The sequence below is a fragment of the Haliaeetus leucocephalus genome, unplaced genomic scaffold (assembly GCF_000737465.1).
Source record: "Haliaeetus leucocephalus isolate CR32 unplaced genomic scaffold, Haliaeetus_leucocephalus-4.0 Scaffold656, whole genome shotgun sequence".
In the NCBI taxonomy this organism is placed as follows: domain Eukaryota; kingdom Metazoa; phylum Chordata; class Aves; order Accipitriformes; family Accipitridae; genus Haliaeetus; species Haliaeetus leucocephalus.
Window position 1 is genome coordinate 10,496,497 of NW_010973092.1, and position 9,310 is coordinate 10,505,806.

Sequence of the window (9,310 nt, forward strand, 5' to 3'; positions counted from 1 at the left end):
CCATCCGCATCCACCTCCCCATCCCCTTCCCAATCCCCATCCCAATCCCCAGTCCCGTCCCCGTCCCCGTCCGTCTCCGTCTGCACCCCCATCCGTCACCTCATCCCCATCTGCACTCCAGTTCCCATCCGCATCCACCTCCCCATCCCCATCCCAGTCCCCATCCCAATCCCCATCCCCATCCCCATCTGCACCCACATCTGTCACCCCATCTCCATCTGCACCCCTGTTCCCATCCGCATCCACCCCCCCATCCCAATCTCCATCCCCATCCCAATCCCCATCCCAATCCTCATCCCCATCCCCATCGCCGTCCCTGTCCCACTCAGTCCCTGTCACCAGCACAACCTGTGCTGCCTCGGGGTCACCACACCATCGCCACCACTCCCAGCAGCCTGGGTAGCCTAAGGGGGCTCTTCCTGGGCATCACATCACCCCAGGGAAGGGGGTACAGGGGCAGGGCATTATCAGCAAGCCCAATGCACCCTGCCACCAGCCTGGTACCACTTGTCCCGGTCGCACCCGGGCAGGCACGCAGCTGCCTCCCAGATCCATGCCAAGCAGTGGGTCTGGGGGTGGCCCCCAGGGCCATGCTGGTGCTGCTGCTGTTGGTGGCCGACATTTGGGGAGAGCTGCCTGCGCTGCAGATGCCGGCAGAGCCTGGCAGAGATGAGGGGTGGACGTGCAGCTTGGAGTCACCAAACTGATGCCTAAGCACTTTTGCCCATCTCCTAAGGTCGGGGTTCCATGTTGATCAGCAACCACAAACCAGTTGAGGATATTTTAGGGTATTTGTTAGGAAATATAAGTAACTAACAGTTAGAGGATAAACCGCAGAGCACCATGGCAACCCACTCATGGAAATGCTAATAACTGGGACATAAGGTGGGTGATTAACCTATCAAAAGCAGAACCCTAACATTAAGTTGGGTGCAGATCTATGCAGAGAAAAATGAAGCGTTCCCACCGTGAACATGCACAAAAGCAGTGCGGCATTAACAGCTGCAGCCCTGGCAGGGTCTCCAGGCAGAGGTGAGCAGAGGGTGGCCCCTGCTGCTGCCCCTCTGCCCCCTGCTGCAGCACGGAGCAGCAGTGGGGTGGGGGGTGATTGTGCTTCTCCCCTTCCCTTTGTTGGAGCGTAGCTGTATTGTTTGGCTTGGCTTTGCAACAGGAGTTATAAATAAAAATGTCTCACCAAGAGTGCGTGACTCACGGTCCTCACCACAAGGATAACCTCTCTGCTAGGAAACCTGATCCGAGGACCAAACTGCGGCATGCAAGAATCAAAGACATTGCTTAATGAATATATTTAATCCAAATGGCGAATGGACAAGCCCCTCACCCCACCTGGGCTGGGGTGGGCTGCTGGGGAAGGTGCCTGTGCCCCTCCAGACCCCTGTCCTGTGCCATCCCCGACCTCTGGCTGCTGACAGCCCAGCCCTCAAGTTGCTCCAGGGCCCAGTGGTTTCCCTCGATGGCAGCGGGGAGCTGACGTGGCCTTGACCAGCTGCAGCTGGGTGTGCCTCAGCATTAGCTCCTGCCATGCCCCAAGGGGGCAGCTGGTGGGTGCTGGTGTCACCTCGCCCTGCTTGGGATGTGGGGACCGGGGATGTGCTGAGGCATCACCCCTCGCACGGGAAGCCGTGCCAGCCCTGCACACCAGGACACAACCGTGCCTGTGGCCTGCCTCCACACAGCATCCCCCTTCAGAGGCTGGGGCTGCAGTGCCTCTCCCGGCATCAGACACCGGCTGCACGGTTCCATCCCACCACCATGCTCTGCCTGCGGTGATGCCTGTGGTGCCTGGGTTCCGCATCCTCCTTCTGTGCTGCCACCCCTGAGCCAGAGCCTGGCCCTGTGGGGAGAGGGGACACCCTGTGCCTCAGAGCCCCAGCCCGGCGGGACCTGGCTTATCCCTGGGGGTGGGCAACGGCGGGGTGACAGCTGGCTGGGGGATTTGCTGAGGGCATTATTTAATGCTGTGGGTAAATGGAGAAACAGCAGCTAATTCTGGAGCCCGTAATCCTCTTCCTCTCCCAGGGATGGGGTGCCTGCCAGACACGCAGCTGCTGGCGGGACCCCGGGACAAGCCCCGGGCAGCTCCCCAGGTGTGCTGCAGGGCAGAGCGACTCCCAGACCATGGGTGATGTGCAGAAGGTAAGTGGGATCCAGTGACATCCTGCCTGCACCAGGGTGGGTGTGCCGGCACCAGCTCCTGGCTGCGGTGTCAAGCAGCCTGGCAGAGCAGGACCAGGGCTATACCCTGGGCTTGTCCCCCCCAGCACACCCAGGAGCTGGTAGGGCTCCCAGGGCAGGGACAGCACACCTTGGGGGGGGATTGGGGCTGGGCAGATCTGCTGCGGGACCACCCTGAGCCTGGACACCTTGGGAGCCAAGCCCTGGCGCTAGCTCAGCCCATAGACACAGGGTACCCATGGCCAACAGCGCGCCCAGCTCCCCTCTCCGAAATGACGGTGCTCTGCAGTGACCCGGCACCCTGCAGGGCTCCCCCAGCACCCTGTGCCCCCAGGGGCTGCTCTCCGTCATCCAGAGGCTGAAGGGTTCCCCGGAGCAGGAGCTCCGCATTGTCCTGCTGGGGCTGGACAACGCGGGGAAGACCACGCTGCTGAAACGCCTGGCATCCGAGGAGGTCAGCACCATCACCCCCACCCAGGTAGGTGCTGCTGGGGGTCAGGGCAGCGGGAGGGCGGCAGGTCCTACCCTTCCCTTGGGTGATGCTGGGGTTTGTGCCCCCGTGCAGGGCTTCAACATAAAGAGCGTCCACTCGCACGGCTTCAAGCTAAACGTCTGGGATATCGGGGGGCAGCGCTCCATCCGCCCGTACTGGAAGAAGTATCTGGGCAGCACAGACCTGCTGGTGAGTGGGGCAGCCACCTGCAGCCCCCCACAGCTCCATGCATGGAGACCCGTGCCCTCTGCGTGGGGCTCTGTACCTCGTACCCCAGCAGAGGCATGTGGCCCCTGCAAAAGGCAGTGGGCCGTGCAGCTGGGCAAGGAGGAGCTGCTGACTGTCCGTTTTGTCCCCATGGCAGATTTATGTTATTGACAGCGCAGACCAGAAGCGTTTTGAGGAGACAGGGCAGGTATGAGGGGTCCAGTGGGGGGTGGGTGTGGGGTCCTGGGGCTCAGATCCATCTGGCACGAGCTCTTTGAAGACTGGAGCAGGGAGCGAGGCTGCTCTTTATCAAGGGGCAGTGCTGCTGTGGGGGCCAAGCTGTCCCCAGAGCTATGTGGGAAGGGCTCCTGATCAGAGTCTCAGCACACAGAGCCACCCCACTCTATGGCAGATCTGTGCCCAGCAGCTCCCCCCAAGCCAGGTGCAATGCCCCAGGGGTACCCGGCACAGGGGTAACTCTGCCCCTGGTGAAAGCGACCTCTTGGTCACCAGCACTCCTGCCACCTCCCCAGTGCCAGGTTAGCGATATGACCAAGCAAAGGTTTACGAGTAGCGAATTCAGAGTTACAAACCCTGAGAATGAAGCCGGAGAGGGGAAGGTGAGACTCCGAGTGCCAGTCTCGGCTGTACTGGCACCAGACGGCAGCGTGGGTGTGCCAGACAGCACAGGGCTGACAGCAGCCTCCTGTAGCTGCCCTTTGTCCCAGGCTCTCGGTGCCTGGAGTGCTTCAGCCCTCAGGTAGTACTGTGCGAGTCCCACGTTCTCTTCAGGGCAGATGGAGCTTCAGGGGCGCATGTTTCTCCTTTGGGATGTCAACACCTCACAACTTCTTTGGTTGCAATAAGAGCACCAGAGAGAGGGGAGTGAGGCACTTCGGGGGACCGAGGTGCCCCAGCCCGCCCTGGGCAGCTCAGGCAAGCAGTCCAGCAGCTCCATGGAGGAGGGCAGCAGCCGGCAGCAGCCCTGGGAGACGGTTCTCTCTTGGCAGGAGCTGGCAGACCTCACTGAGGACGAGTCCCTCATGGGGGTCCCACTGCTGGTGTTTGCCAACAAGCAGGACCTAGTGACTGCAGCACCTGCAGCTGAAATTGCAGAAGGGCTGAGCCTCCACACCTACCGGGACCGGGAATGGCAGATCCAGGCCTGCTCAGCCTTGTCTGGGGAAGGAGTGCAGGTAGAGATGAGGGTCTGCAGGCTCTGCAGAGGTGGGAGAGGACCCAAGAACCTGCCATGCTCTTGGGGCTGTGCTCACATATCTCTCTTCCCTCCAGGATGGGATGAACTGGATTTCCAGCCAGATCATGAACAGGAAGAAGTGAGAATTGCAAAGTACCAGACAAGACTGAGCTGCAGGTCCCTAAGCCATGGCAAACCCCCCTGGTCCCTAGACTGCCCCCAAAGGCTCAGCTGAGCCCTGAGCCTCAGGCTGCCATGCTCAGATGGGCTTCCCACCCAGTCTTTCACTATCAGTTGGCTTCCCTTCTCCGGGCCTCCTGGGCTTCCACGGGCTCCTCATACCCTCCAACCCTCCTGCAGCCCCCGTGCTGTTGGAGGGAAGCACATGTCCCACTGTGTCAAGGGCTTGCACGCCTCCAGAATGAGAACCTGCTCAGGACTTGTCCATCTGCACTGCTGGCACACCCCGCAGAGGCTGCTGCAACGCACACACTGCCCAGTGCACACTGGGCACCCCACGGCACCACTGGCTACACCCTCAGACATGGCACGTACAGCCAACCAAATGGCGTGTATTCCTCTCCGCTCCCGTAGGATGTGACTGGTGCTGCCACAGCAGCTGGCTTCGGAAAGCCTCAGTTCAGTATCTTTCGCTGGCCAGAGGAGCTCCCACGTGTGCACGGGACCTGGAACAAGCACAAAGACACAGAGAGGACCTGGCTGGGCAGTCACCAATGGAGGTGTTTCATTGCCTGCTGACAGCCATGGTTGCAGCCACGCTGCGCGTGCCACCAAGGGGGCTACTCTGCAAGAGCCCCTGGGAAGCACATCGTCCTAAATGCACCCGAGCTGGGGCTTCTGTCACCCTGCCGAAGATGCCCATCCCGAGGACTGGAAGATGCAGCTCCGTGGCTGAGCGCCTGCGCCTCTGGGGACGGGTGGGAGACAAGCCACAGCGGGGCTGGGAGCCTTGCACTGTGCCAGGCCCTGGGCTGCAGCCCTGCCTGCCCGCAGGCGGCCCTCAATAAAGCTGCCTGTGACCTCTGCGCTGCCTCGGCCAGTCCTTCCCGCGGTGCTGGGACAGCGCTGCTCCCCCCCCCGCCGCTCTGCGGCCCGGCGAGGCCTGCGGGGCCCCCGGCCGGGGCCGCTCCCGGGGCCGGGACGCCCGGGCGGGCCGAGCCCCGTCCCTAACGCCTGGCGCCATCTTGTGTAGCGTTGCCATGGCGACAGGCTGCCGGGGACCGCCGCGTCAGTCAGCGCCGCCGGAGCGGGTCACGTGTCCCGCGGGCGGCACGAGCCGCGCACGTTCCCGCGCGCACGTGACTGGCACGAGGAGGGAGCGCGGACTACAGCTCCCGGCATGCTGCGCGCCGCCGCCGCGCAGTGCACGCGGGGAGGCGCTCTGCCGCTCCTCCCCTCCCTCCCAACCGCCCCGCCCAAAGCACGGCGGGAGCTGCGTGCCTCTCTGGCTCCGCCCCTTCTCTGCCATAGGCGGGCAGGAGTGACGTTTACCCGCGGAGGTGTGTACGCGGTGGTGTGGGGGCTTCTGATTGGCGGCGCGGGCTGCCGTTCCCGGGCGGGGCTGAGGGCGGGAGCGGCGCGCCGGAAGGCGGAAGCGGAGGATGGCGGCGGGTGCGGGCGGGCTGCTGGCGGCGGCGGCGCTGCTGTTGGCGGTGGCCGGGCCGCGCCCGGCACCCGCCGAGCTCACGGATGGCAACAGCGAGCACCTGAAGCGGGAGCACTCGCTGATGAAGCCGTATCAGGGTGAGCGTGGGGACGGGCCGGCGGGACGGGCGGACACCCCGCGGCGGCCCGGGCTGAGCCGCGCTCTCTCTGCCGCTTTGCAGGCGCGGGCTCCGCCGCGATGCCGCTGTGGGACTTCCAGGGCAGCACCATGGTCACCAGCCAGTACGTCCGCTTGACGCCCGACGAGCGCAGCCGGGAGGGCTCCATCTGGAACCGCGTGGTGAGAGCCCGGGGGCAGACCGGCGGGAGGGCGGGGGCCCGGGGGGTGACCGGTGGGGGCCCGGAGCGGCCCCATCGCCTCTCCCGGCTCTTGGCCTGACGCCGCTGGGCGGTCTCTCCACGCAGCCCTGCTTCCTCAAGGACTGGGAGCTCCACGTCCACTTCAAGATCCATGGAGCTGGCAAGAAGAACCTGCACGGGGACGGCCTGGCGCTGTGGTACACGCAGGAGCGGCTGGTGCCAGGTACGGTGCGCAGCCGGGGGGCTGCCTGGCCGGGCTGAGGCCCTGTTGGCACTCATGTGTGCCCCGGGGCAGCCCAGATTGCTGCCCCTGCCCTGGAAGGTTTCTTGCCAGGGAGGGTGTTTGAGCTCCCCTCTGCCTGGTTTCACTAGATCAGGATGGTGCCTTCTGCCCCGGGAGCAGGCGCCCTCAGTCATCTGCCTGGCAATAAACAGCTCTTACAGCTCTTTTCGATAGAAGTCTGAGCAGAAATTCTGTTTGAGAGCCTTCTGTTTCCAATGTTCTGCCCTGCTCCAGGTCCTGTCTTTGGCAGCAAGGACAACTTCCACGGACTGGCTATTTTCCTTGATACGTATCCCAACGATGAAGCAACAGAGGTGAGTAGTTCGGGGAGCTTGTTCAGTGTTGAGGAGGTTGTTTCCTCATGGCTTCGTGCTCCAAGTGCTTCACACCTGGACCGAGGAAAAGTCTTTCCTTACATGAGAGTGGGCTGCTCTTCCTGTCATGGGAGCTGGTAAAGGCAAGAGTTTGCACATGCATTAACGGAGACAAGAAGGTCCTTGCTCCATCTTCTGCTACTGTTGACTACACAAATGTTTCTAAGGCCTTTCCCCCTCTGCGTGAGAGTGTGGCACGGGGCTGGTGTAAACTATGCACCACCTATTAAGTAAAGTTAGAGAAACCAGCCTAAGAGTATATTAATCTTGAGCGTGTTTTCCTGAACTTCTCTGTGCTTTGGTTGCTCATTCCATGTTGTTTCTGGCCTTATTCTCTGTTTGTGACCTGGGTATCTCTAAAAGAGAAACTCCTGGGCTGGCTTTTTGCTCCAGAATTCCCTGTGGCTGAAATACAGGTCAGTCCAGTGGGGACTGGTGGTCCTTTTCTTCTGTCCTGCTCTGTGTTTGTGGATCTTGTTGCAGCACAGTGAGAAATGTAACTGTGCTAGTGAGATCTATTGCACCAAAAACGTGATACTTAAGTCATAAAGCATCTGGAAATGACCCATCTCCCTGTTGTCTTGATGCTCACTGGGAGGTGAATTCTTGCCTCCAGTTGTCCTCTCCTGGTGTATGTAATCTACTGACTGGGAAGCCCCGAGTGTGGTTATGCTGCTTATGTGAGACTTCTGCCCATTCTGGGTCCTGTGCTCTGTTCTTACACTTCTTACCCGGTCTGGTGCTTACTCTCTAAGTTTGGGGCGGTCTCGTTGCCCTGGCCGTGCCATATGGTGTGGGCTCAGGGCGAGTCTTGATACAAGTCAGCAAAGGCTACTCTGCTTTAGCTAGAACAAGCTCTCACTCAGTTTAGAAGCAGCTTTCTGCAGAAAATAAGCCTTGATTTCATTGTTCTGCCCTCTGTGCCTGACTGTGCAGCAAAGCCGTGGCTCTGTTGCCATGCCTGGCTGAGATCCTCCTCTTGCTGAGGCTTCTGACTAGGCAGGGGAAGGTGGCTCTTGGTCTGCAGCTCGAAGGGTCCTGCAGACTGAAAGCAGTAGTGCTCTCCTCCCTGCAGCGTGTGTTCCCCTATATCTCTGCGATGGTGAACAACGGCTCCCTGACGTACGACCACAGTAAGGATGGGCGCTGGACAGAGCTAGCGGGGTGCACTGCCGACCTTCGGAACCAGAATCACGACACTTTCCTGGCAATTCGGTACTCCCGAGGTCGTCTCACGGTGAGATGTGGTGACACCTTCTGCAGGGTCTCTCTCGCATGTTAGACAAGGCAGTGCTGAGGGGCGGGTGTTGCTGTATCAGTAGGTGACGTGGAGATGGTTTTCCTGCTTCTCCTGCACCTCCAGCTCCAAGAGAGTTGCAGGTGGGCAGGATGACAGCGCGTGTTCCTGGTGTGACGCTCCCTTGGTCTTTACAGGTGATGACCGACGTGGAAGACAAGAATGAATGGAAGAACTGCATTGACATTGCAGGGGTGCAGCTGCCAACTGGCTACTTCTTTGGTGCTTCTGCTGGCACTGGAGACTTGTCTGGTGAGAGGGGGCTTTGCTCACAGGAACACATGCTATTTGGAGCTTGGACTATAACACTGTGGATGCATTGGATGGCTTCAATGGCTTCCTTTCCCTGAATTGTTCACCAGTCTCTTGAAAACCTCTTGGGTAGGGACACGTGGCCTGGGAAAGGAGGCATCTGAGAGCTAAGGAACATCTCAAATTGCAGTTTGATACCTGGGGTGTGAGGGTGGCTTGAGAGGGAAGGAGACCTGGACCTGGCAGAGCACGGTCCTAGGGGAGCTCTGAGCGCGTGGACATCTCTCGGAGCTTCTGACAGTGTTTGGTGCTGATGATTGTTTCCCAGACAATCACGACATTATCTCGATGAAGCTATTCCAGCTCATGGTGGAACACCCTCTAGAAGATGAGACCGTTGACTGGACCAAGATTGAGCCCAGTGTCAGCCTCCTTAAATCACCCAAAGGTGAGTCTCTGGGCTTTGGAAACCTTCAGTGGAGGACTGGGACTCTTAAAGGCCTGTTGAACGGCGTCAGAGCTGTGACACCCTGCGAGACCCCGCAGGAGCCGAGGTTGGGTCGGTCTCTGTAGCTGTTCTTATCCTTGCAGACAATGTGGATGACCCAACGGGGAATTTCCGAAGCGGGCCTCTGACAGGCTGGAAGGTGTTCTTGCTCCTGCTCTGCGCGCTGCTGGGCATCATCGTCTGCGCTGTGGTGGGAGCTGTGGTCTTCCAGAAACGCCAGGAGCGGAACAAGCGTTTCTACTAGCAGAAGCCCTGGGCCGTAGCCTGTGCCCAAACCCATCTTTTCTATGGGGAGCTGTAAAAACTGTGGTTTCTAAAAGCTGTTTCTGAGAAATATCAGAAGTATTTTCTTATCTGTCTGTTTGGCTGTGACCCCTGCCTGGCCCTTGGCGTCCGGTGGCTTGGACCGAGGGGGGCGATGCCTGCTGCGGCCCCCAGGGCTGCGGTGCGGGAGCCTGGAGGTCTTTCCCCTGTTTTTCCAGCGCTCCCCCCACCAGACGAGACCTGCCGTGCTGC

The 9,310-nt window shown here is 60.5% G+C and overlaps 3 protein-coding genes across 3 annotated transcripts in view; all 3 read left to right on the forward strand.

Annotated features, from left to right (window-relative positions):
- The first annotated feature begins 2,139 nt into the window (after nucleotides 1-2,139).
- On the forward strand, nucleotides 2,140-4,237 carry LOC104838976 (ADP-ribosylation factor-like protein 3). Its single transcript, XM_010579041.1, has 6 exons — nucleotides 2,140-2,157; nucleotides 2,531-2,674; nucleotides 2,762-2,878; nucleotides 3,054-3,104; nucleotides 3,907-4,092; nucleotides 4,190-4,237. Exons 1-6 carry the CDS (start codon nucleotides 2,140-2,142, stop codon nucleotides 4,235-4,237), a joined length of 564 nt encoding a protein of 187 aa, XP_010577343.1.
- A 1,474-nt stretch (nucleotides 4,238-5,711) lies between these two features.
- LMAN2 (lectin, mannose-binding 2) lies at nucleotides 5,712-9,310 on the forward strand. The gene is made up of 8 exons (XM_010579040.1): nucleotides 5,712-5,858; nucleotides 5,942-6,060; nucleotides 6,186-6,303; nucleotides 6,598-6,677; nucleotides 7,813-7,974; nucleotides 8,172-8,286; nucleotides 8,615-8,734; nucleotides 8,878-9,310. The coding sequence occupies exons 1-8, from the start codon at nucleotides 5,717-5,719 to the stop codon at nucleotides 9,036-9,038; spliced, it is 1,017 nt and encodes a 338-aa protein (XP_010577342.1). The 5' UTR covers nucleotides 5,712-5,716; the 3' UTR covers nucleotides 9,039-9,310.
- Nucleotides 9,213-9,310, forward strand: part of B4GALT7 (xylosylprotein beta 1,4-galactosyltransferase, polypeptide 7) — a 2,863-nt gene continuing 2,765 nt past the window's right edge. Inside the window, exon 1 of the mRNA XM_010579234.1 lies at nucleotides 9,213-9,241. Within this exon, the coding sequence (XP_010577536.1) occupies nucleotides 9,213-9,241 (29 nt within the window). The remainder of the gene's footprint in view (nucleotides 9,242-9,310) is intronic.